The sequence below is a fragment of the Sciurus carolinensis genome, chromosome 13 (assembly GCF_902686445.1).
Source record: "Sciurus carolinensis chromosome 13, mSciCar1.2, whole genome shotgun sequence".
Lineage (NCBI taxonomy): Eukaryota > Metazoa > Chordata > Mammalia > Rodentia > Sciuridae > Sciurus > Sciurus carolinensis.
The window spans coordinates 72,032,266-72,058,889 of NC_062225.1; the positions used below are offsets into that span (position 1 = coordinate 72,032,266).

The 26,624-nt window shown below is 48.5% G+C and overlaps 1 protein-coding gene across 1 annotated transcript in view; it reads right to left on the bottom strand.

Moving 5' to 3' along the window:
* Positions 1 to 26,624, bottom strand: part of Plb1 (phospholipase B1) — a 130,595-nt gene that overhangs the window by 62,055 nt on the left and 41,916 nt on the right. Inside the window, exons 11-21 of the mRNA XM_047523424.1 lie at positions 25,093 to 25,155; positions 24,370 to 24,449; positions 23,399 to 23,477; positions 22,386 to 22,484; positions 20,781 to 20,837; positions 15,531 to 15,602; positions 14,572 to 14,646; positions 12,476 to 12,539; positions 5,050 to 5,108; positions 3,014 to 3,087; positions 1,517 to 1,560 (exon numbers count right to left, since the gene is read on the bottom strand). Of these exons, the coding sequence (XP_047379380.1) occupies positions 1,517 to 1,560; positions 3,014 to 3,087; positions 5,050 to 5,108; positions 12,476 to 12,539; positions 14,572 to 14,646; positions 15,531 to 15,602; positions 20,781 to 20,837; positions 22,386 to 22,484; positions 23,399 to 23,477; positions 24,370 to 24,449; positions 25,093 to 25,155 (766 nt within the window). The remainder of the gene's footprint in view (positions 1 to 1,516; positions 1,561 to 3,013; positions 3,088 to 5,049; positions 5,109 to 12,475; positions 12,540 to 14,571; positions 14,647 to 15,530; positions 15,603 to 20,780; positions 20,838 to 22,385; positions 22,485 to 23,398; positions 23,478 to 24,369; positions 24,450 to 25,092; positions 25,156 to 26,624) is intronic.

The window sequence follows — 26,624 nt, forward strand, 5'->3', positions numbered from 1 at the left end:
AGGGTGACATTGCCTTAATTCTTTGTAAATCACTTTGGCAAAAGATCTTAATCCAGACAATTTCCAGTCATCTTGTCTACAATAACAGCCTGGGAATGAGGAAGCCCAGCAAACTGTTGTGTATGCTGAGCCATGTCAGACCCAAGTTAATCATGCTCACAAAAGCATCCCAAACCATCGCCTAGCAATAGGGCAGCTTATTTATAGCTCTTGTGTGGAGGCTACAAAGCAAAAGGACAGGGAGTACTTGGGGAGTACAGTACAGAACTGTACCTATTTAAATTCAATATGATATGCCAATAACCCAACCAATAACAAGTGTAAAGTCTGATCAGTTCTGCCTACATGAAGATTAGCATCCCTGCCATCAAAGTTTCAGTGACTTAAAATGTGGTTCATGCTACTCAGAAAGCTGAGACAGGAGGATTGCAAGTTCAAGGTCAGCCTTGGGCAACTTAGCAGGGCCCTAAGCAACTTAGTAAGCAAGACACTATCTCAAAATGAAATTTAAAAGAAGGACTGGGGATATGGCTCAGTGGTAGAGTGCTCCTGGGTTCAATTTCCAGTGCCATTTAAATACATATACATATATACACACACACATCTAATTTTTTTAAAGGGGGATGTGGGGGTGTAGCTCAGTGGTAGAGTACTTGTCTAGCATGTGCAAAGTCCTGGATTCAATGCCTAGTACCACAAAAATCAATAAATAATTTAAATAATTTCTTAGCTCCTAAAGATATATTATAAATGAATATCTAGGAGAAAAGTTAATGTGAATTAAACTAATCAGATCCCTCTCAGGCAAATTTATTAGCCAGAAGACTTTAAGGGGAAATAATTCAACATTAACATTCACTGCAGGTGTACTTTAAGAACAAGCACTGTGATGTGTATGTACTAAAGAAAATCAAAAGATGAATAAGACCCTTCAGAGAATGCAGCCAGGCTTAAAAAAAAAAAAAAAAAATCATTCTGAGCAGGTTGTTGGTGAAGTAATCAAGGAAGATGTTAGCTCCAAACATGGCTGTGTTTGCACAGCCTGAACAAAGAAGCTTTATCTCTCAGTTCTGCCATCACAGCGGTTCATAAAGCCACACTGAATTGCAACGTTGGGCTCCTCAATGCTTAAGCAGCCCAAGCCGCTTTGTGTGCCTCTCATATGTTCTGCTCAGAATGAATGACAGGCAGAGTGGATTCCCACCCTTTTCTTCTTTTTGAATCATTTTTTAATAACCTGCACTAAGATTTGGTCTGTGTTCCTTTTCCCTCTCTTATGCCTCCTTAGACAAAGAAAATTTCTCCTCCCTCTCTTATCCTCCTGTTTTTAAAACCCCAAACTCCAAAGTTTCAATCCCACTCCCAGAGCTGGGCCGGGGTGGCAGCCTCGGGGAAGCAGCGCCCCCTGCTGCACGCTGCTGGCTCGCGCCGCCCGCGCTTCGCTCCGGGAGAGGCAGCGGAGGGCGCAGGTGCACCCAGCCTGCCACAAGGCACCCAGGCTGGCTGCGCTACTCACTGGTCAGGGTGGTCACGGTGCGGATGTTCTCGTCTCCGCCGACACTGTTCATAGGAACCAAGAGAGAAAACGGAGGTTTAAAATGCCAACGATGCTGAAACGCTTCAGACACAATCAGCACAGACCTTTGTCTCAAAAAGCAGCCAGAGGACTGGTCCTCTCCCCATCACTTAGGTAAAGGACCGAAAAGCAAACTAGAATACCAGGCTTTCCCCTCTCCCACAAATTGTCACATCCAAATAAAAAATGAATTTAAGCTGTCATGGCTGCTTTGTCTGCTTTTGAGCTTTGAGCTCTGGTGACCTGTAAGGGGGGCACTAAGTTGGTTCCCCACATCCTGCTTTCCAAAGGTACAGTGGCCGTCTTTCTGCCAGCCCCACCCCTATTAGCCACCACAGTCGCTGGTTACTATTATTAGTAAAAATACATTTTAAAAAATTTCCCTGCTCTTTTCCTTCCTGTTTAAAAGTCATTTTTAAAGGGCATGGTGCAGACAGTAAGTCATCTCCCAATCCAGTGCTAAAATTCCAAGGATAGGTGGGTTTCTAGGCATGGAAATACATGGCATTGACCAGAATCCTGCTTTCCTATATCCCCTTGTTCTGTGCCAAGTACAGCAAGAAGCATTGAAAAGGTTGCACACATGTTCGGGGTTTAACCCTGCGCACCATGGAAAGGAAGCTAGGGATTCTGCACTTGGGTTAAAGCTGGTGTGGGATGGAGACACCAGATTCCAGGCTGAGGAAACACCAAGTGTGCCTGAGCCAGCCTCTCAACACACAATGGAGTCCTGCTCACCACAGCTTGTGGCAGTGGTTAGACCACAGGTAGAGCAGGATCAGCCTGCCTGAAGTAATATGTTGGGGGAATATGGGCCAATTAGGGGTCAGGAACCATCTTCCTGGTTTTTTGTTCTTTCATCATCTGGCTGTGTGGTCTTGTACAGGTTACTTGCCCTCTCTTGAGCCTTGCTTCCTCTGTAAACTGAAAGCCATTTTTAATGATACCATCTACCATTTAGGCCTACTTTGTGTCAGGCACTGGGTTGAACACTTAAATTCTCTAATCCTAGACAACACTTGAGCAGTAAGATTGATTACCCCTGCATCCAAGATGAAGAAACAAGTACAGAGAGGTTAAGTAACATGCCCAAGGTCACATAAGGCTGGGTAGGTGAGGCCCAGATTCGACTCCAGTTCTCAAAGCCAGGATCCACTCACCACTCAGGCCCCTGCCTCCTTCTGAGATTACATCACAGAGGGAGAAACAGGAAACAGAAGCATTTCCAACCCAAACATTTATGTGGTGATCAGACCCCCGTTCAGATCTTACCTCCTGTATTTAGGACTGTGGGGATTTGGGGAAGCTGGTAAATACCTTCCTCAAATTAAACCTAGAATTTGTCATGGACAAGAACTAGGAGGCTCATCGCCTTCCTGAAGCACTGCTTTCTAGAAGGTTCTGGGATCTTTAGGGCCCTGCTGTGCCCTCACTCACCTCCAGGACAGGCCTCGGTACTGAGTCAAGACGTCAAGGATGTCCCCAGGCTTGGACCCGGCCCCGTTGCCTGCCTGAGAGGGAACAATGAGGCATGAGTTCCCCCAAGTCCCCGAGCCCCCGCTGCCCGCCTTCCAGAGGTTCACACTCTCCTCCCAGCCGGCACCACCTGGACACACTCTGGAGTCTAGATGGAGATGGCTCCACCTCCGAGGGTGCTTCCTGCCTCTTCAGAGAGGAGGGAGAGCTCCCCTGGGAAAGCCTGGCACCGTGCACATCCTGAGAAAGGCTGCCTGGACCCGGACCAAGGGCCAGCAGCACGCACAGTGCCTGCGAGGAGGCTGTGGCACGTATTCTTCAGGGGCTATTTCAGGGCCCTATGGTCCTCAGTTTTTAAAGTTGTGAAATCTATCATAAAAGGAAACATACCATAATCCTTTCATATCCTTATGTCTCATACATGTACGGTTTTAAAAATAGCAATACAATGAAAGCTCACGTCTCTTAGTTCAGCTGATCTAAAAGTAGGGCTTTTTAAAACCCCAGTGTGAACCACTCTCCAGGTGCATGTCCCTCACCTGAAGCATGCTGTTCCTGGGCAGAGTCATCCCAAGCTCAGCTGGTAGCTGGTAGCTGAGATTGGGTTTGCTCTCCAAACTCCTGTGCCCAATTCCTATGCTAACTGCTGAGCCTCTCACACCTTCCCAGGCCATCCTGAGCAGCTCTGTGATTTTTTTTTTTTTTTTTTTTTTTTTTTTTTTTCCTTTCTGGCACTAGAGATTGAATCCAGGGGCACTTAACCACTGAGTTACAAACTCAGCCCCTTTTATTTTTTATTTTGAGACCAGGACTTGAAAAGTTGCTTAGGGCTTCACTTACTTGCTGAGGCTGATCTCGAATTTGCAATCCTCCTACCTCAGCCTCCCAAGTCCCTGGGATTACAACTGTGCCACTGTGCCTGGCAAGCTGTGTGATTCTGGATGACTCCTTTTCCTAAGAGCATCTTTCAGGAGCCCAGGGGGTTAGGCAGAGGGGACATCGGACCCCACTGAGCAGGACGTGGCTGGGTGAGTGTGTGTGAAGATGGCTTGGCACCCTGCAGTGGGGTTTGGGTAAGGAGTTTCAGAGGGCTATGCAGGAGGCTGCTGCTGTACAGGGGCAGGATCCTGGACTTAGGGTCAGGATCCCTGAGTTCTGGCCTGGGCACAAGTTGGGTGGCCTTGGGTACTCACTGTACATTTATTGGTTGAATGTAAGGACAGTCAGACTTCTTGAGGGGATATTGAGGGAGTAATGTCACTGTGAGCAGGCCACAGACAGGGAAGGTGCCATCCAGTCCTCGGGGAGAAATTGGTTGGAAACCCCAAGTTCTATGGACCCCGGGACACCAGCTGGACTCTAATGAGTAACTACTCAATGGTTGCTCGTGTCTGGGGCCCTCTGGGATCCCCAGAGCCAGGCTTCCTAAGGGCCCGATCCTGTTCTTTGTGGATTGCTCTTCCTGAGATCTACAGTGTCACCATGGGGCAGCTGCAGAGGTGGGCTTGGTTATCTTTGGAAACTCCACCTCTTCCACTGACTTCTGTTTCCTCACCCTGCACCCCTCCCCCCAGCACTTGTCCCTGTCCCGTGGCCTCTTCACCACTCTCAGCACCTCCCCTCAGTTTCCCTAATGGACAAAACAAAGCATGAATCTGAAGACATTCTGCAGCACGACCTGGAGACCTAGCCCAATGCCGTCCACCATGGATGGGCTGTGTGACTTCTGCCTCCCATGCTCCCAAAGGCCCTTCCACTTCCTGTTCTCCCCTGCATTCCAGCAGCTGGGGAGGGGGAACCATGAGGTCAGAGAAGAGGCAGGGAACGCTGGATGCTGGGGTGGGCAGACAGAAAGGGGAGGGCCTGAGATGAGGGCTGGAAATGGCAACCCCAAAGAGCCAGGAGAGAGACTTCCTCTCTGCATTTCCTCCTCTGCATTCTCAAATCCATCAAAACCTCCTCTCCCACCCCTTCCTTCTCAAATCAGAGTAACTTGCCGTCAGAGAGTCGCCCATGGCTCCAATGACCTTGATGTCAGCTGGCTTCAGCCTGTGAACTGAGATACGAGCTGGAGTGAATGGCAAGCAGGATTCCAGGAAAGCTCTGGACCTATCTCCCCTGAAAACCAGTGAACCTCTTCCAGGCAAAAGGAGAGAAAGTGAGTTTATAGCAACACTCCTTGGACAAAAGATCTGAAAGTCCCATCCTGCTGACAGGGTTCAGCAATGGCAGCCAGGAGCCCAATTGAGGTCTCCTCCCTGGGGTACCTGGATGCCAGGGTGGGATCTCAGAGGGGACCCTGCTCTAAAAGGGGATCTTCTGCTTTGTGGGTGACAAGGATGCTACAAGGTTATTTGCAAGTAAAGAAAGGAATTGCGGTGGAGATGGAATCCATACTTAATCAATTCTAGGCTCTGATGTTATTTGGGATAAAATGTTACATCATCCTCAAAAAGCAACTTGGTTTCTCTGGAGTGAAAAGAGAAGTACTTTTACCACTGAAGTTTTTTTAGTTGAGGTGAAAGTCGCATAACATAACCTGCCACAGCGTGCTAAACACCAGGCAGTGGCTGCTGCTCCGGGGACAACACAGTGACCCGAAATGGAGAAGCCCTCCCATAGCTCACAGGCTGTGGAGAGTTGCGGGGCACCCCTATTTACGAAAACCATGGCTCGATAAGCACCCCAGGAGGTACAAAGCATTGAAGAAGGTCCAGAGCTGGGGGCATGGGCTCCCCCAGGCGTGGTGGGGGGGTGTCAGAGCAGACTTCATAGAGAAGGCAGCACATGAATTAGGCCCCAGAAATGGCCAGATGAGCCAGAGGGTGAGGTGTTTCGGAGGGAAGAGCAGAGCGGGCATGGTAGAGTAAAATGTGTGTCTATAAAGCACCGCCAGTTGTACAATTTGGTTCAAGTGAAAGGTTTACGAAGGAAACTAACACAAAATACCACTGGAAAGGTGGCTCAGGGCTACGGGCCTTTTATTCCGGGCTAACAATTCAGGACAGTAACATGAATGTTGTTATGTGTGTATTTAGGAACACGCATGCCTCTATCCTATGTGTATCTTCCCCTTTTGCCTGACACACACATCAACATGACTCTAAGTGCTTTTTGGGAACCACACCTCGAATTCCTCATGCCATATATAATTCTGTCCCTCCAGTCATAAACTTCCCTCTCCTCCCCCAAATACCTCATTTCCAAGGTCACCCTGATGTTGCCATGGCTCCATCTTTGCTCTCACACAAGGATCCGTCACCTCTAGTGGTACAATGATGTTGCACTAAATGGTTAGAATGGTTTTCATGCTTCAGAAGCCTAATGCAGTGTAGCTCCAGGGACTGGCCCATCCAGGGAAGAAGCCCATCATTTAAGTGGGCCATTGCTTAAGATGGATAACATGAGCTGCGTTCAGGAGGCCCCAGGAAGCTCTCTTGGTAGAGTCACTTGGCATAGCTGGACTCCATACAACCCATAGCGCCAACCTCCAAATCATGGCTGAGTGGATATCACGTAGAAGGCTGTGCTGCAGCACTCAGCGCAAAGGCCACTCGGAAACGCCTTTGGGTCTTGTCTCCTTCTGTGAGACGTCTTGGCCATCTCTTTCCATGCTGTCTGTTCAGGGGGAAGTGCCACGCCCACTGAGCATTTGCTCTCACTGGAAAAGCCCCTGCTACTTCCTATGATAGGACACAAACTGACACGTCCTGAGTTCTGAATGTATGTATGCAAAATATTCATACTAGCAGTCCTGACACTTGATCTTGCATCAGTCACCTGATGAGCTTGTTAAAACACAGGTGGCTGGGTCCCCCTCAGAACTTCTGATTCAGAAGATCTGGGGTGGGTCCACGAATCTGCATGTCTAAGAAATTCCCAGGTACCGCCACTGGGGCTAGTCCTATCTGGTACCACATTTTGAGAACTAACCATAGAGATACTCTTTATTTTTGAAGCTTTTGGCAGTGGCCTACCTTAGCACATGTACATGAAAATACCAGGATCATTTCTGCCCTGTCTATGTACAAATTGACTCACACACGGCTGGAACCACTATCGTAAAGCCCGAGGGTGGGTTCACAGAGTGTCCTCCTTCTGAGACCTCCCTCCTCCTGGTCACCATGCCTTGAATCCACCCTTTCACACACACACATACACACACACACACATATGATTATACCAGCTTGATCCTACCCAGCTTTCCACAACTACACTGTGTGGTTAGAAGAACTGATCAAATCACAAAGCCAGCTGCACACATTAGCGTACTTCTACAGGGCTAAGCTTGAGAACTTGAAAATTACCTCTTCTGGAAGGAGTCAGGCTATGGGTAAAAAAGTCAACAAAATGGAAAATAAAGGTGCTGGGGTTGTAGCTCAGTGGTAGAGCACTTGCATAGCACATGTGAGGCTCTGAGTTCGATCCTCAGCACCACAAAAAATAAGTAAATAAATAGAGATATTGTGTCCACCTACAACTAAAAAAAATTTTTTTAAATGAAAAATAAACCCCCTCCCCTTCAACCCAAAAGTGGATTATTTTAGCTCCTAGTGATGACAGTGAATCACTGCATTCTCACTGCCACAATAGAGTGAATTCTCTGAACATGAGCTGGTAGGCAAAGGGTAGGGGAAATCTTTGGGGGCTGGTAAAACATGGAAAAGATGAACAGATTTTCTTTGTTATTATGGCTTGCTAAAAAGGTGGCTGAAATTGAGCCTTCCTTTCTCTAAATTTGTAGTGGATTAAAAAAATACAAACACATGTCAATGTTCATTTCTCTCTGTGTGTGGGGGGGTGGGTGTGGGTGTGTAGAAAAAGGGAGACTAATTGTTTCTGGAGGGGGTCCTCTACTTGGTCATTTGGAAGGATTCTCAGCAAGAGATAATAAATCAAATGGAATCAGCCTGGGTGGGAGGAGTTGACTTATCTGAGATTTTATTATTACAATAGAATCCAGAGCATTTCATTGGTTTAATTTTCCATAGACCTTGGTTTGAAGTTTATAATGTCATCATATATGACAAAGACACAACTTGGAAATACAGCAAAGTGCTTTAGAAATTGCTCTCCTTGGAAAAAGAACTATTTAGAGATAAGATTAAATTTGTGTGGGCTGATTAGCTAAGCATTATCTGGTACAAACTGTCCATTACCTTGAAAGAAGTTGATAAACATATCATTAACTCATCGAGATTTCCAGAGAGGGAGCCTCTTATCAGAAGGCCCTCTGAGCTCTCATGAAGTATTATGACTAGTGAGGAAACTGTACCAGAGTAAGGAATGAGGAAACCGTCCCCAGTACATGGAAAGCTACCCCCAGGAACAGAGATGGACATGCTGGTGTGTTTTGTCTTTGGAACCCAGCAGCTTAAACCACCTGCAGTTATGATCTGAAAAACCAACTCTTAATTGTCAGCTAGGGCTGCCCAACACATTCACCCTGTGATATTAAGGATTTGTGAAATTACTTCCACAATGGCGGCAGGTCACTTGCACAGACTGGAACCTTGTTTCTGCCCTTGGAGTCCTTGGTATGAGTTTATCTGATCATATACTTTGCACATAACAAAAGTTCAAGAAATATTCACAAAGAAATGATAAAGGCCTGGGGCAATGGATCTGCCAATTAATCTGGTCTGTCATTGCACATGGTACACATATATTGAAATGCCACACTGTACCCCATAAGTTTGTGCAATTACTATGTGCCAATTAAAATATATATTAATTGAAAAGTATTAACGTGAATTAAAGGCTATGTGGTCTGTGACAGGGATTTTACAGCTCTTAAAGCTTTAAAAGATAATGACCGTGGAACAAGGAAACATAAATAAATGTCTCGGGATGAATTTGAAGTTGTGTGGCTGGCCACACCTGGGGATGAGCAAGCTCTTGGCCCGGTGCGGCACCATGACTTCCTGACGGCAGGCTAGGTTAACTCACAGGAGCCATGAGCAGGTGGTGATCTTTGAAATAGCTGCAGGACCTACTATGTGACCATTATACCGCCGGCTCACAATGGGTTGGGACTGCTAAGAACAGTCACCTGGAGCTGTAAGTGGGCATTTTTTAGTTTTTGAAGAGTTCAGGGTAGCTAAGTGGGTTCAGTAAATGATACTGGAAACTAAGGCAGGAATCAATCGTTTAAAAGGAATGAATCTTCCTGGCTTGTCATATTGGTGACAGCAGCATATAATTAGCTTTGCGGATCCCTATTTTAAAAAGTTCCAAAATTTTCCCTCTCCATGGCCTTAGCTGCTTGACCTCAGATAGCCAGCTCCACTAGACAGCCACCAAACTACCTTCCCTCTCACTCCTCTTGCTACTTTGACTCACAGAAAGGTCTTCTCCCTGGGAAAACCTTACGTCAGCTAATAGACCCAACATATTTTTTCTTGGCTATCCCAACCACATGCGAGAAAGGGCCAGCTACTAACATAAAATAATGATTCGAGTGTTTACAAAATTGAAAAACCCATGAGAGATGCAGAGGGAGATGTCTGGAAGAGTCTAAAGGTACAGGGCTTGCTGGTTGAGTGATCATGTCAATGCATGTATGCACAAGGAAAATTGCACATGTGCATTGACTGGAAGGGAAACCTTGTAAGCATTTATTTTTTATTGGCTACCAAATGCCAATTGATTATAAAAAATTACATAATCAACTCTCTATATCTCATCCCAAAGCCCCATAAATCAATGGATGAGGTCCCTCACCCATGAACTGTGAAGCATGAGGAGAATGAAGTACCCAGGCTGCCAGAAGTCACAGCCTGTGACAATTTGCAATATCCTATTATGAAATATCACTCTGGGTGATGTTTAGATCCATGCATCTGTGGATTGAGAGAAACACTAGAGAAGGGGACTGCAAAGAAGACTTTTGAAAACAATTCTGAAGGCAAAATAGTTATAAGATAGTGCAAAATAATTTCAATGGAAGTCACTTTGGTTGATTTGTTTAGATCTTTTTCAACTCTGAGAATTGATTTGATGAATTAGAGTAATTCAGAGTTATTCAGCAAACACTTATTGGACTTCTATCATATGCTGAGGCATTGGAGGTACCAAGATAAAGTGACCAGTTCTTCCAAGATGTATATCAGAATTGGCATGATTGCAAACATGAACTCTAGAAGAGGGAAAGTGCTCACTAGAAACATGATAATTATCGAAGGAAAATAATGCAGTGGTCCTATGCCCCCTTCTCAATCCTCTCTCATCCACCACAAGCATGGTTAGTCATGGATCAAGCACAATAATTAAGCATGATTTTCATTACTGTCTAGTTAGCAGTGGCCATTTTTGTGGATAACACTTTCCAGATCGGACTCAGCAGGGTGGCCAAACGCTCATGTAGGAGTGTTCCCACCAGGTGGAGGAAGTGAGTATTATGGTCCCCTGTCACATCAGCTAGCTCAGGGAGCCCTAAATCTTCCTAGTTGTTTACTCAAACAGCTCCTATCACCAGGGGATCTCAGATCTTAAGGTCTTGAGATTTCTTGCTCTTTCGTCTTCAAGCACCAATAAACACAATGATCTTCAGGGTCAGGGGTAAAGAAGACGTTCACATTTTATCTGCTTTTAGAAGTTGAGATATGTCCTGATGGATTGGTTGTCATGACAGAAACATAATTCAGAAAGATTACAAAATGCTTTATAGATCATCCTTTCAGAGTGATAAGATTAAAAAGGAATAGGTTTTATTTCACTGTAAAAACTATGGCTATTAAAACATTAAGATTGCCATTTTATCTCTATCCACTCATATCTCTCTATCTTTGAGTAAGGGTTTTTACCATAGAGGTCTTATGTAGAAGACTGATCATTTATTTCTGCTGTTAAAGTCCAGTTGGTAAACTAACTAATAAGAATGAGTTGTCACCAAGCGTGAGGACAAGAAGTCTAGAGATAAAGGTATGTGTTAGATCTGTATCACTTCTGCGGTTTGTCCTGCAGAGATTCAAGTTCTGGGGCCTTGGTCCTCAGTGTAGTGGTATTACTTTAAGTGATGGGACCTAGGGCAAGGTGATTAGGTCTCTGGGGGCATTATCCTTGGAAGACATTAATGCTGGTCTCACAAAGTGAATTAGTTTTCATGAGAATATGTTGTTATAAAGTGAGGTCACCTCACACACTTGGCCATGTCCACACATGACCAATTCCCTTCCCATTTTTCTACCACTTTGTGACCCAGTCAAGGGGATATCACCAGAGGCTGAACAGATAGGTCACTTGATATTGGACATTTAGCTTCCCAAACTGTGAGTAGATAAGACCTCTTTTCTTTATAAGTATCAAGCTTCAGGTACTTTGTTATAGCAACAGTAAACAGACTAAATACAATAAACTACATATTATAGCATGGAACAGAGTCAGTATCAAGATTTTTAACTTACTTGCCAGTTATGTGGCTTAATTTGGGTGTGCAAAGTTAAGACATATGTGAAGGGCAAGTGTAAGCCATGGCATTTATTTGCTCTACTTACAGCACAAGGAGCCAATCTGACTACAAAGACTTCATCCATGGAAGATTCCTTGTAAACTCTGTGACATCTCCAAACTTAATTTTCTATATTTTTTGATAATCTTGAAGCCATGAGCAGCAATAGACTGACTAGAATATAAACTCCTGGAGGGCACACAGGAGGCATTCAACACGTCGCTAACTAATGAACAAGTGAACATAGGAATGAACACATCCAGTCACCCTCTAGGACCTAGCACAGGCACCAACAGCACTGATGTTGTGGGGTAAGGTTTTGAGTCATGAGAGCTACCAGGTGACATCACCTAGGCCACATGCACAAAGCCTTCACTATTAGGTTCCTTGCTTGGAAGAAAAGGTGCAGTCCTTAGGCAGTACCTCTTTGAGAAGGTTGCTGATGACAGCCTAGAACGTTCCATGAGTCTCATATGCAGAACCCAGGAACAGACATTTGAGAAATACTGAGAGGCACGAGAATAGCATGTCCGTAGGACAGGGTGAACTATGTGCACTGTGCAGCGTTCGAGTGCATTCTGCAGGTAACCTGGGTGGAATTTTGGACTGGCTAGTTTTGCTCCCTCTGTTTAAAGGTACTTTTCCTTTCATGGGGAACAGAGTCACTTTGCTTTCAAGACAATGACCTCAATTCACTCAACTGCCCTTGGGCTCTTTGCAGAACATGGCCTAACATGGGATCAGTGCTAAATAAATGCTTCCTGATAACGATGCTATCACATTTTAAATAATAATCAAATACCTGCAAGCCCTTGTAAACACACACACAGAACAATTTCTATTGTCCTTGCAGATCCCCTCGGGAGTAGTTCCGATTCTGTGGGATTAGGACGCCTTGTCAACCTGAGGTTGCTCTGACCTGGATGACTTCAGCCTCCACATGAGTTTAAAATTCACTGATGCAAGCTGTGTACCTGAGGTGGGGACCGTGTTGGAGGGGTCCTTGTCAGGACATATGATTTCTGTTCCTTCTGTCATCTGAAATGAGACACACAGAGAAATAAGAAGAAATGGATTTTGTTAAATTGGAAACTGGACCAAAGTGGGCCTCTATTTTGAAAAATATCACTTAAGATTAAAAAACAAAAACCAAAAAAAACCTTGGTAACTTTTAAGATTCTTCCCTTCCCTTCACCCCTCCTATCCCACTGCCCACAGCATCCTTTCTGAGAGCTCCCAAATCTGTCGCCTCCTCTCCAGCGCCTCCTCCCTGGCCTGAGCTCAGCCTTGGCCTCTCTCAATAGAACACAGCTATGGTGCTCCCCTGCCCAAAGTCTCTGTGAAGCCAGAGAGTTTTGTCTGTGTTCTTTATTCTTGTGTCCTAAAGCCTGGAACAGTGACAGGCACAGAAGATGCTCAACAAGTACTTGTTGGGGAAGAAGTAAATTACTACTCCATAATAACTTCAGCCTGAAGTCCATTCTCCCTCCCATGACCTAAGAGGCCACCCACACCCTATACCAGCAAACCTTGACCAAGGTCTCCAGACTCTCCAAGGCCTCCATGCAAAAAGGTCAAAGCAGTTATCCTTACTCTCCCCCTCCTCTTTCCTTGCTTCCATTTCCTCCCCCTTCCATCTACTGGGTTCAACCTTAGCCATCCTTCAAGGCCAAGGTCATGGAGACCCTAAGGAAAGTCTTGTTTATGTCTGAGTTAGTTTCTCTTCCTCTGTGCTTCCAGAATACCCCACAAAAACTTTAATTGACAGTTCTCAGTATATTGTGCTATAATTGCTTGTTGACTTTTTTCTTTCTCTCCCAAACTGAGTTCCTTGGGACAAATAATATCCCAAGATAGATTTTTATTTCCATGCCTGGAATCAATCTATCATTCTATTTATTCATTCAACAAACAGTTATTGGGTACTGGCCCTGAATCCCTGCACATACTGAGCCTGCATTTAGAAGTACATAGCCTGTATTTATTAAGTGTATCCTGAATGAATTTATTACTCCCTCCTATCAGATGATAATAGTAACTCTTATATAGGACTCATGCTATGCCTGAAAATATTATAAATGCTTTGTATTTTATGAATGTGATTTCATAACTGGTAGGATGATTACTGTCACTATTTCCCAGGTTAAAAAAAATCAAGGCATGAAAAGGCGAAGGACCTTGCTCTTGACACTCAGCTAGTGAACCGAAGAGTCCAGAGCCAGTTATCTTAGCCCCCCGTGCAATGCTGCCTCCTCGATGTGACTCAGTGCTATGATATTGGGACCAGTCGACATACCAAGTCCTTCGCATGGGGGTCTCGGGGTGAAGGCCCAAATGTCAATTTAGCTTTCACCACTTGGAGTAAATGTTACCCTCTTTCGTCAAATAAGGAGGCAAGGGTCAGGCCCACCTGTCTATTTGGTCCACCTAGTTCCCCAAGAACAAAGGTATCCACCTTTAAGTATTTCTTGGTTCCTCAGAGGAGTGCAGAGTGCTCTATCTAATCTCCACAGGAGGTATCAGAAAGCCACGCCTGAGATAAGCCCTAGCAAGACATGAGCAAGTGCAACATGACCTCTGTGGGTGTGGACCACTCCTAAGGCCTTTTGGTCCCCATGCTGTCTGGTTCCTGACTGCACCACATTTTTCTTCCCATCCTTAGTTTTCTGGTCAGATCAAGGGTTCCAATGAGCTCAGAAGAGCTTGTCAGACATTTGGGAAGTGTTGGAGGAATGCTGTCTTGCATCCAACAAATTGGGAACAGGCAATACCAAGCAGTATGGATACCCCACCATGCGACAACACCAGGTGCCGAGGTGGTTCTAAGAGAAAGATCTGCTTCAGACACCAAAGGAATAGCCACACACTGGATCCATCACTTTCCCCAGACTGTCCTGACTGAACATTGGACATCTATGGCAGCTTCCAGCACTTTGCAGCTCCCAAAGTGCCCAGAGGTAAATGGAATTCAAGGACATAAAGAATAATTTGGAAGATTCCAAAGACTCAACAAGGGGTGCAGCCCCTGATTCATCTGCTCATTTGTCAATCACAAAAGAACTTTCCTTACCTCAAGCTTCCCTTGGGGTTGTAGCATCCTGTTCTGGTAGTTGCTATTTCTGTAGGTGAACAGATAGGGGCTCTCCTGCAGAGAAATGTCACATGTTGTAATCATGACCCAGAAAATTGTATCCGTCAATAATCAGAGCTTATGGTCCAGCAATACCTTTGGCCAATGGGGAGCATTCACATCTTTCAATGGTGACAAAGCCATCGTCTGGCCTCTCTTCTCTGTGATGCCCATTCATTCCCTGAAGGAGCTCACTCGTGCTTTGAAATGCCCCCTTTGCAAGTCAGCATCTTGGCTCTCTCTACCCTGGACGACCCTGGAAGTTGGTGCTACCAGGCTAAGTACATGCATCACGATGAGAAGAGAACTTAATTTTAAGCTTCTTGGCCGCCAAAGCCAAGAGGAAAACAGGGTGAATTATACACTTCTTACTGCCTGGTAACAAAAAATTAACTGATTGATCAACAGAGCCAAATTAACTAGTATTAAGGTAGAAGGCATCTCATTTATTTATTTTCAGTCATTTTCTTGTCCACACATTTGACAACATGAATTATATAGTTGCTACATATCAGACACATGTTTAAGACACACAATGACTCATCTTCACAACCACTGAGAAGTCGTCATCCCTGACTCCTTCCCCACCCAGAGAGAGGGAGGGCTGGAAATGGCATCTGGGACCCAGAGCCAGGGAAACAGAGTAGGTGAGAAGGACCATCCTGGTGGCCAGGTGAGTAGTGACTTTCTCCTGTGCCTTCCAGGTGTGGAGGACTTTGGGTCTTCTAGAACTGCTCTAGTGGACCCCAGAATAGACCTTAGGGCAGCCACACAGGCAAAACTGGGCCCAGACCCAGAAGAATAGACCCAAGATTCTCAGGAGGCTAATGTCCCAGTCAGGGAAGACTCCACTTCTCAGCAAAGTCACTTGGTCCCTCACCCCTGACCAATCCTCCTACCTGAGAGGGGCATTTTACTGGCTTCCTCTCTGTTGGGCTGAGTGGCTCATCTTTCTGTCCCACTGGCTCTATCTGGAAAAGAAGATGACCTTTAGATGACCTTTAGAACAGAAGGTCTTGCACAGGCAGCAGGCCTCTGAGGTACCATGAGAATCGCTGGTTAGTGTTTCTGAGTTTGACCCCTGGACCAGCAGCATCAGTGTCACCTAGAACTCCTGAGAAATGCCATTTCCAGCCCCCATCCCAGACCTACTGAGTCTGAAGCTTGGGGTGGGGGTGCAGGCCTCAGTGTTGTAACAAGGCCCCTGGGATTCCGAGGCCCACTCAGGTTGGAGAGCCACTGTTTGTGAAGGATTGGTGAGTTCTTGGCATTAAAGGAACTTGCTGGTCCCTCCCTCCTGACAGTGTAGGCGGAGGAACTGAACACAGAGAGGGTGAGGTGGGGCCCAGCCAGCCCCAGCAGCTCATCATAGCCAGACCATGACACTGTTGTTCTGGATCCAAACAAATTTCTCACAGGGGGTCATACAGCTCCCTGGTCATGTAGGGACCTGTTACAGAGGGCAGTTTTTTGTCCTCTCCTGCTGCCTGGCTTTTGGCCAGTTCAGTGATGAAATATCCCTCAGAGAAGAGAGCAGGTTCGGGAAGGAAGGGCAAATCGAGGGCTTTTGCGTGTCCTTGTCCTAGTCCCCCCGCCCCAAGCCCATCACCTACGTGGGTGCCAACAATGTACTGCCATTCCTGGTAGGGAATTAGGACCCTCTGCCATCACAGTTTGCACAGCTGCAGGGGAGATGAGTTATGGGACCTGGGTCAAGCCAATCCATATCTCTAACCAGGATGCAGAGACACAATGACATGGAACACAGCATGGCTCCTCACAACCAACCAAGATAACTAGCAATTTAGGGATGAGTGGTGTGGTACCAACTCTGATGGCAGCTAGTTAAATGAACACCATGAAGGCTACTCACAGCACAGACAAAAGGTATGTGGTATAAGCTGGGCCCCGTGGCACATGCCTGTGATCCCAGCAACTCCAGAAGCTAAGGCAGAAGGATCGCAAGTTCAAGGCCAGTCTGGAACTTAGGGAGCCCATCTCAAAATAAAATTTATAAAAGGGCTGGGGGTGCAGCTTATGGTAGAGCACTTGCCTAGCATGCCTGAGGGCCTGGGTTCAATGCCTAGTACCTTCCCCTCCACCCAAAAGTGTATGGTAGGTCAAGGGGCATCAGAAGGTTATGAACCTAGGTGAAAGCAGAGAAGAAAGAAATGAAGGCAGTTGAAGAGTTAGATGAAGGAGGCAGATTTTTTAAAAAGTTCTTTTTACTGTTTGAAATCATCCAGTATACATAGATAAATGTATTAAAAGAAAACATCCTGGCCTCGAGGAATCACAGATGTTCATCTAGGTGTGCCTTTTTCTACCATTTGGGAGCCTCATGTTCTGATGTCAGTCCTGATGCCCAAAGTGCAGGGCCTGGTAACACCTTTGTTCCTCTTGTCCCCTTCTAAGGACTGGCAGGGGATGCAGGAGGCTACTGGCAGGGCCACCCTGTCTGGCTCAGTCATCAGTTCTGATCTGCCATAAGGATTTCAAATCCTTTAGCAATTCCTATCTAGCATCTGTGCTCCGTGAACAGGAACCAGGAAGGAACTTTACCCCTCCTGGGACTGGCTTCACCAAAAGAAAGGCAAGTCAGATAAGACGGTATATAATTCATGTCACATTTGGAAAGGGAGTGGCAGCTCTTTAGCTCCAGGGCTGGGGAGGAACTGGGCTCCCCTGCTTCTTTCAGTTTTATTCTGAGGGTGGAAACTCCTAGAAACGGAAGGTCGCACCCAGGACGTTCAGGGCTACTTGCGAAGGGCATGTTCAGTGGGCCTCGGTTGAAGGCCACGTGTTAATCTGTCTTGCTTTTATTCTTTGCCCCATCTTTTAAGCACTTAAGTAATAAAATAATTGGGAAGCAACCTTGAGCATGCAGCATCTAAAGGATTCTGGTAGAACAGGTAGAGCTGAGCCTACTTTTTAAGGATCTCAAAGAAGGAAAATTTATAGAGTTTCCCAATAAATCAATTTCTATGAAGAACCTTGTCCAAAATATCTGTATTTGTCACAGACGTCCTTCTTGCTCCCACCAATCTCCTTTACACTACCATGATTCTCTGTCCTCAGAAAGGATGGAGAATGGTGTGGTTATTTCAAATCATCCCTCTTCTGCCACCCTGTCTTGCAAAAGTGCACACACACTACGTTTTTGCTTTAAAGACAAGTGGTGCCAGTCTGTGCTTCAACCTCACTTTCTGGTCCTGTAATTGCTTGCATTTCCTTGGTTGCTTCTTTGCCACCAGGAAATTAGCTAGAGTGTGGGAGGGTTGAGGGACAACCATTATCAGTCCTCTCAAGGAACGGAGTTCTTACTCCCTGTGAGCAATTCCCATGTTCCCTACTCTGCCTGGTGGCTCCAGCACCTTGCTCAAGGCCTGGTTTAAGGTGGGAGTCAGTGATTGCTGGAAGGATCTGTGACTAGTTCCCTAAGGGTGGGTCCCTCCAATGCCACCATTGTGTAAGAATTCTGAGAAATTATTGAGGCAGCCGCAGAAAGAGCCTAGGGCACGAGTTATGTCCCAAACCCAAAGTCCTCCTCAGCTCGGTACCAGGAGCTCAAGCTTTGCCTGGGGGCAGGGTGGGGCCCTGTGCAGCTGGGACACTTCTAGGCATGTTTTGCACGTGTGGAACTTATTCTCCTCTGGGCCTCAGAACTCACACTTGCCCCAGATCTGGGTCAGGGAGGGAAGATGTTCATGAGGCCTATGCACAGCAGCCTGTGGCTCTGGGGGTTGCAGAAAAGCCTCTTCCTGCAAGTGTGTCCTGGGTGTGGTCAGGACAGAGTGGTAGACAAGATCCCTGTGGTCACAGAGATTCTGCTGGCCCTTCTCTGCTCCCACCCAGGAGGGGCCCTCACCGGGGCTGCGTGTCTGCGAATATGGGCCTGGAGTATGCACACCTGACTCTTACCTTGGTGGTTCCCATGAGGCCCAACACAGAATCAAGGAGGCAGAGCAGAGATTTCTGCCCTCCCTGTGCTCCAGAAGAAGGCAGTCAGTGAACTGAAGAGCCCGGAGGCCCAAAGGCTTCGGGTTTTCACAAGCCCCCTGAGGTTGGCAGAGAGCCATTGGACTCTTTTGGCAGATAGAGAAAATGGAGACCCAGCAAGACCACGAGACTCGCCTTGAGAAACCACCAAAAGGGGGCCTGGACCCAGAGCTCAGGTTTTCTGGCTCCTTGCCCAGTACCCTTCACCCTAACTTGTCACGTTCCTGATTTCTCAGGCATGGGTTTGGGCCTGTAGGAGCTGTGGACCAGTTCCAGCAGAGCTGTGGGATGGCTTGGCATTTTGCCAGTGAGTAAATTGGGAAGGGGACACACGGGGACTCCTCCCTTCCCTCCTGGGCTGTAGGAGCCTCAGAGACTTGCTGGGGTCTGTGGACTGGTGGCTGAGTAGGGTAGCTGCCTGGCCAGGAAAGCTGCTACCTCCTCTTAGAGTGCTTGAGAACTGTGCCCCAGGCCTTTGGCCTTAAGAGTGAGACCTTCTATCCCCCTCTGTGTCCCTGCTTCCCTTCCTGGCCCTCTAGAGGGTTGGAAGACACCGGGCGTGCAGTATGTCTATTCGTGTGCACAGGGACCTCCCTCGGTAGCCCAATAAAGGTGGTTACTATCACTGCTGCCATCAACACTAAGGACAATAAATAGCATGATGAAAGGAGGAGAAAGGAGGCAGCCCTTTCCCCAGGCTGCTCTCCAGCGGCGCCCCTGTCTTACATTCAAGGGCTTCCCTTGTTCTCTGGGCCTTATTACTGTCTCCACATTTTCCCTCTGGTGGAACCAGCCTCCTTCTTACCCCTTGCTACTGCATCTGGTCCATTCTTTGTTCTGTGCCCCTTGCCCACAAAGGTCCTCTGACTGAGAGTGCCCTCCCTGAGCTCCCCCAACACCCTCAGCCTCTTCTAATCCCATCCATTGCCTCTCCTGACCTCCGACTCCATATTGCCTCTGGGTACTCAGCCCAGCACATCCCTTTGGCCACCTGACCTTCCCAGCTACACCTTAAGTTCCATGAGGATAGAGGTCACACTTGGTGTCTCTTGAATCTTCCTTGCCTCCCAGCACCGGGCAGGCGTGTTGGAGGTGCCCACTTGCTGGTTGGGAGAAAGGTCACATGGGAGAAAGATGGAGATTTGGCTGAAGTGGAAGAATCTGCCTTCTCCCCCAGAAAGAGGGGGCAGGATGGCAGCCCTCACCGAGGGGCAAGGTTCTTCTCTGCCCGCCATGGAAGATCATCAATGGAAAGGTTTCCTGGGGGAATTTCCTACCCAAAGATCAGACCCACTACGCAGTGTTCCTGTTCAAAGAAATCAAGTGCTTTCTCCAGAGGATAGTGTGCCTCCCTCCGCAGAGGCTGCTGGGCCGGCTCCCCTTCCCTCTCTGCTCTGTGCCAAGCACACACCAAAGTGCAGCTTGGCATGTACTCCAGAGAGCTCACCAGCGGAGGAGACGGAAGAAATGTTTCCAATGCAGGGAAGAAGAAAAACAAACTTCTGTCACTAGAATTCTAAAACTGGGGCAGCTCTGATGATGGGGGGTGGGGCAGGGATAAATGACAAAAAGAGGCCCCTGCCTGGTGCCCTGGAGAGGCTCCAAGCCTTGCACTGCATTCTTCCACCCACGAACCCCAGACCCCTGGGCGCCTTCAGGATGTGGGGACGAGTGTCTTCACTACAGTACAAAGAGCAGCATAGTCCCCGTGGGCCAGAAGCAAGCTGCACACTGGACGTGCAGGTTGGGGTTACAGTCAGGGTTTTGCAGAAAGCAGCTGAGACCCTGAGTTCACCCAGCTGTCAGAGGGGATTTGGATCTGAGAGGGGACCCAGGTCATCACCACTCTGAAGCCTATGCTGGTTCCAGGCACCACCCTGGGCCTTCAATCTGCACAAGGTTCTCTACGTGTGAGGACGGCTGGACAGGAAGGTCCAAGGGTTCCCATGCCCAGAACCCCACTGACTCTGGGGAAAGCAGGATAGTGGGTCCCCGCAAGCCTGTCGCTTGCTGGTCAAACCCCTCAGAGGAGACCTGGGCCTGCACAGGTGTGACGGGCTTCCCTGACAGCCTAGGTGCAGTGCAGAGGGGGCTCCGTGGGGACGGTGACCCTGCCCCCCCATGGGCCACTCCCATCCCCGCCCACTCACCATGCTGTTCCAGAGGTTCAGGGCAAGTGTGGTGGGATCCTGGCGCAGGGGCCTCTCCTGGAAGAGAAGCAGGTAAAATAGGAGCCTGTGTGCCCCCAGGCTGTGTGGCCTCTGCACCTGCGGACACTCCCTAGCATGGAGCCGGGTGGCCTGGCCCAACTCTGCCCCTTAGGACCTTCCCTCAGCAATAGGGTGGCATTCATAGGAGCAGAGGGAGCCGGTGGCAGGGAAGCAATTTGGTGTGGTCGGAGTGGGATGGTGACTGAGGTCACCTAGGCCTTCTCTTCCGCCTCCTGAACCACTGCTTTAAACAACGTCAGTGTTTAAAGAGTCCTGGGGTTGGTTGACGTGATGATCCCCACAGGTGTGAGCTGGGAGCCCCAAGGCAGGAACTACCGCCAGACACCCCAAAGCCTCAGAAACCTTGGTTAAGCGTGGACTGTGTGATCTGGGCAGCCACTTGCCCCATGACCTGGGGGAGGGGGAAATACGAACTCTCCTCCCTTCGGGGATGGAGGTGGAGGAGTGTGCAGAGGGAGAAGAGTTGGTGCCCGTAGAAATGCCAGCCTGAAAATCACCACAGCTAAGAGGTACGAAGCACTTCCCAAGCCCCAGACACTGTGTCTCCTGCGAACTTGACAACAGTCCTGGTGTTGTAGATGCAGAGCCAAGGCACAGAGAGGTCAAAGCACTTGCCTCAAGTCACACAGTTGGCCCATTCCAGAGCCGCATCTGGCCTGTGGCCCAGCTCTTTTCCTTGGGGCTGCCCAGCCTCATGCAACTATGCAACTCCCTGGGAAAATTGTGTACAAAGCATAAGAGAATTTTGCAGCTCAGCCCTGAGACTATGTATGGGCATCAGCCGCCATTATTCTCCCTCCCCCACACCACTTTACAACCCTGATTGTTAGCCTGCCAACCTCCTCGCCAGCCACTGGTCTGTTGTTATTAGCCTGCGAAGTTCCACCACTTAATAGCTCCCCCGCCATTCTTTCTCTTTTTCCCTCGCTCTCGTTCTTGCATGTGTTCTCTCTCTCTCCCTCTCTCTCTCTCCCTCCCTCTCTCTCTCACTCACTCTCACTCTCTCTCTCTCCTCCTCACTCTCACTCTCTCGCTCACTCTCACTGTTTCTCTCTCTCTCTCTCTCTCCCTCTCTCTCTCTCCCTCCCTCTCTCTCTCACTCACTCTCTCTCTCTCTCTCACTTTCTCTCTCCCTCTCTCTCCTCCTCACTCTCTCACTCACTCTCTCTCTCCCTCTCTCCTCCTCACTCTCACTCTCTCGCTCACTCTCACTGTCTCTCTCTCTCTCTCTCTCTCTCTCTCTCTCTCTCTCTGTCCCTCCCTCCCTCTCTCTCTCCCTGTCCCTCTCTCATTTTCTCTCTCTCTCTCACCCTGTGGGCAGAAACTCTGCCTGTTCACTTAATAAAGCCTCTTGCGTGAGTTCCCGCATCCGGAGTGGTTTCTGGGTGCTTTCACTATGTATCCTGGGTTTGAAAAGCTGGACTGAGCTGGGCCTTCTGCCCTGGGAAGAGTGGGAGAGGGAGGTGGGAGCAGATACATGGCCCTGGCCTTCCCCATCCGTGCTGCCTCCTGCCCCTCACTCACCAGGGAGGGCGACATCTCGTAGAAGAAGGGCTGGAACACCACGGCAAAGGACTCCTGCCTGTTGAACCTGCTGGAGGCCAGGAGGCTTTCCCAGACTTCCTGAAAAGAGAAGAGAGGGGTGCACATGCAGGAACCCCAGCCAGCCAGAGCTGCTCCAGCCTCGCCAGGGGCTCCTAGGCAGCCCCCGGCTTGGTCTCTCGTCAAGCATGGTACGCAAACGAGCTATGGGGAGGGTCCCTCTTGTCCTCTGCTTTGAGTACCTTGATGGCCTATGCCCAATTCCCCCTTGCCTCTGAAACCCCAGCATCAGGAAAGACCAGAGAGGGACCTGAAAAGTATTCTCTGGAAGTTCAAGATTACAAGGCAGCCTCCCGGGCCCCAGTTCTCTTCAAGGTCTGATTTCTGCAGAGGCATGGGCCATGAGCCACTGCAAAATGCTGTCATTTCTGGAGTGAAAGAAGTGTCACACAACTTCATTTACAACTTTCCTCTTCCACACAAATCATCATATTAACATGTTAGTCGGAGTCATGCTTTGAGGTGTTTGCTCATGAGGGTGGTTTTCATTGAGCCCTCCAGACTCTGTTGGGGTCTCTCTGTCAACTGGCAGGCTCTGCTCTGGAAGCTCTGGGTGGTCTTTGGCCTGTAGTCTGGACTATAAGGGCCACCTGGACAAAACCAGATCACCAGCCACAGGTGTGATGGCACACGTGGAAAAGGCGGCAAAAAGCATTTTGGAGTGAATTTGCAAAGTTCTTCGCTCTCTTGTCTAGGGCCTCGGCATGGTGCCCTACTCTGGCTCCACCTATACTGAGTGCCCCTGAATTACATACGGGCCTGTGGGCTCCCCACAGTGAACCACAGCTGCTATCTCTTTAGCTCCTGACTGTTGGTCCTGAATTCAAGTGAAGAAGTCCCAGGGGAGCAAACCTAACACATTGCTCCCAGCATCCCTATTCCCCTCATTACCACCCGACCCGTGAGCCAGCAGCTCGGGCTCCCACTGGGCTCACCTGATAGGACCACTTCATTATAGCCTTGGCCAGCCTCGATGTCTCCCCTGAGCAACTGCAGGGCTCTGGTCCAGGGCTGCTGCAGGTCAGAATGAGTCAGGAACGAGAGAACCGAGTGTGTGTGAGAGTTTGCACATGCGCATGCACTCAGGGACAGGGTGGGTGGGGGTGTCCAGGTGCTTCCAGTAGTTGCTTAGGGAGCAAACTGGAGTCTAAAGGCTGCTGAGGGGAAGAGGCAAATACCAGGGAGGAGAAAGGGCAGCTGAGAGGCGCTGGAGGAGCTCTTGCCCAGGAGAGGGGATGGGCTGGGGAGGTTCTCCAGCTCCTCTGTCTTCTGGGATTCCTCTTCCTCTCATTCCTCTCATCCTGGAAATCCATATCCCATCCTTTCTCATCCACTTCTTTCTCCTTCCTTCCCCTTCCAAACCGCCTTTCCCTCAGCTCTGGCTCTCCCTCCTCTCTCCAGCTGTTCTTCCCTGACTTTTTCCACATGAACTTCTTTTCCAGGTTCAAAGCCAGGATTTTAGGATTTGGGTCCAAAAGTTTAAATTCTACAAAAGTTTTTAGAAATACACAGGAATCAAGATCTGAGAAGTTAAAATACACTTAGGCTACATTTATTTTCTATCCAATTTCTAGAAGTAACACCTCTTGGTTTAGAGATGTTTTGCTAAGCCCGCTTTTTAAACTCTCAAATCATTCTGGTGGTTGTGGGAGGTGGGAGGGAGGGTCTGGCACTACATCAACCAGACCCGATTTAACTCGGGCCCTAAAGCAACACTTGGCAGCGGGCTCTCCCCACTGCGGCACTGCCACTCGCTAGCGTGTGAGCTCACACATTCTGCAGAACCTCTCCTGGTCTCCATGCTCTGTGTCTCCTTGTGGGACCAATTTACATGGAATGTCCCTGGAGTGCCTAGCACGTGGCAGCCACACAGCAGGTGTTGGTCCCACTGCACTTCCCCTCTTACCTGAGCTGAGTCCCCTGATGCCAGTGTGACCTGACTGTAACCTCGGAGAGATCCACCAGGTTCACAAATGCTCTGGGGACCTAGGAGGGGACATGAGGGATAAGAAGGTGAGCAATTACCAAGTCACCAGGGCTTCCCAGAGACCCTCTGGAACCCCTGGTTTGGGTCTGGTTTGGGGAGCCACCCTTTGGGAGATGTTAGGTTGGGGTTGAACCTAAGGTGCCACCTCTGGTGGGCAAGGCACCTCCCAGCATGGTGTCAATGGGGCCACAGACCCCAGGAGCACAGGAGGAGGACAGAGCCACAGTACCATGCTGGCCCCTTAGGACTTACAGCTCATTCTGGTGGCTCTAGACAGAGAAGCCCTGCAATTCCTCAAGACCCCTGGTGGTCACTGCCCCAGACCAGCTCAGAGAGCAGCCTCAGAAAAAGGCAAGGCCACTGGGTCCATGGGAGGAACCGAGCCTCCCTCAGAAACACCCTTTGCAAGAGTGAGGTGCTATTTCCTGAGCACTGTCATGTTAGAGGCTGAGAGAACGGGGTCCTCTGGAGATCTGCTTTCCCTGAGGTCTTGCTGTCCTTCACAGGAGCCCATCTCCTCAACCTGGCAGAGGCCATTTGAGCGTAAACCAGAAGTTGCCCGCCAGCCCGCGGAAGCACTGCAGGAGGTGCTGGGGAGGAAGCCTGCCCAAGGCCCACTGGGCTGAGGAGCCCCAGCCTCACCTTCTGGCGCAGGTAGTCCAGCATCCCAGCCAGCTTGTTCATGCTGCTCGTCAGCTGCCTTTCCTGTGAGAGGAGGACTGGACTGAGCAACGGAGGCAGCAGGGGGGACATGAGGCTGAGCATGACAGGTCTCAGGCCAGCCCAGCTGGAGAGGCCACTGTCAAGGCCTGATAGAGACCCTGGCTCCCCACCAGGAAGAGTTCCTGGATTTCCTCATTTTGCTTTTTGGTTTTGATTCATTCTCTGGCTTCCCCCAAACCATCATCCACCAGAGAGAAAAAACAAACTCCCCCCAGGTGAGACGTTCCATGTCAGGAAAGGGCAAACCCAAGGTTAGACCAGTCAGAAGCCCCTGGTTGCAATTTTGATGCTCACATTGAGGGGCGAGAGGCGTCCCCCTGGGGGCCGATGGAATCGTAGGAGGGTTCCATCACCTGAGTCTAAACACATCTGCTACCTACCCAATACGGACCCCCTTCTTCCTTGCAGGTAATGAAAATAAACAAATGAAATCACCTCAAAAACCAACCCTGCCTTACCTGTCCAATCTGAAAAATAAATAAATAAAATTTACAAGAAGACAAACTCTTAAGCTGCCAGCACACTAGCTGTCCCCTGAGGCCACTCATACAGGCAGATAAGGAAGGCCGAGAGCTGATCTGTTTCCTGGGGGGCACAGGCAAGGACTCTAGAGACAGCTGCCAATCACCAGGCGGGGATTGTGGGGAGGGCAGCCCGCACCTGCAGCATGCGAGGTAGTGCAAAGTCCTTGTCTCTCCTGTCTGTCTCTCTGCTTCTGTGTGAGGCTGTCCCTGAGCAGCCAGTTCAGCTAGGTCTGTCCAATGGTCAGTGACAAAGCCTTCAATCTAGTCTCCTTTTGTCTGAGTCTCTTCCTGAGCATGACATTAGGCATCACACTTTCCCTCCTGAAGAGCCCTGGGAACTCAGTTTAAAAGTGTCCTTGTGCTCATCAGTACCACATTCAGGACATTCACCTTCCCTAGAGGGCTGGGGAAGCCCTATTTGACTGTCAAAATGAGAACCCTGCCTTAGTAGCCCCTGAATCAAGGTGCTGGTTCACAACTGTAGACGAGCGCTGGGCTCACCCAGTCATTTCTGGCACTGAATGAGTCCTATTTAGGCTATCAACTGTCCCTGTTGCTTAGTGGAAGACATTATGCTCCTATAAAATGTCTGTATTCTATAAAGTCACATATCATATAAACTCCTTGAGCTCCAAGTCAGTAAAGTGTTATTTCTCCCAAGGTATCTTTTCTCCCCAGATTCAGAAGATTGTCTATAATGAGACCAGACTTAACTTTTTCTAATAAATTATTTCCTTGGGATTTATTCCAAGGAGGATGATTGTTGAGCCAAAGATAAGAATGTTTTAGGTCTCTTGAATCACACTGCCAGTGCATCCTCCAAAACGCTGCCACCTGTTTCTAGTGGCATTTGCAATGAATGTGTGTGTGTGTTTTCTCACCATGTCATAGTTTTTTTTTTCCCTCTTCTGATTTTGTATATTACTC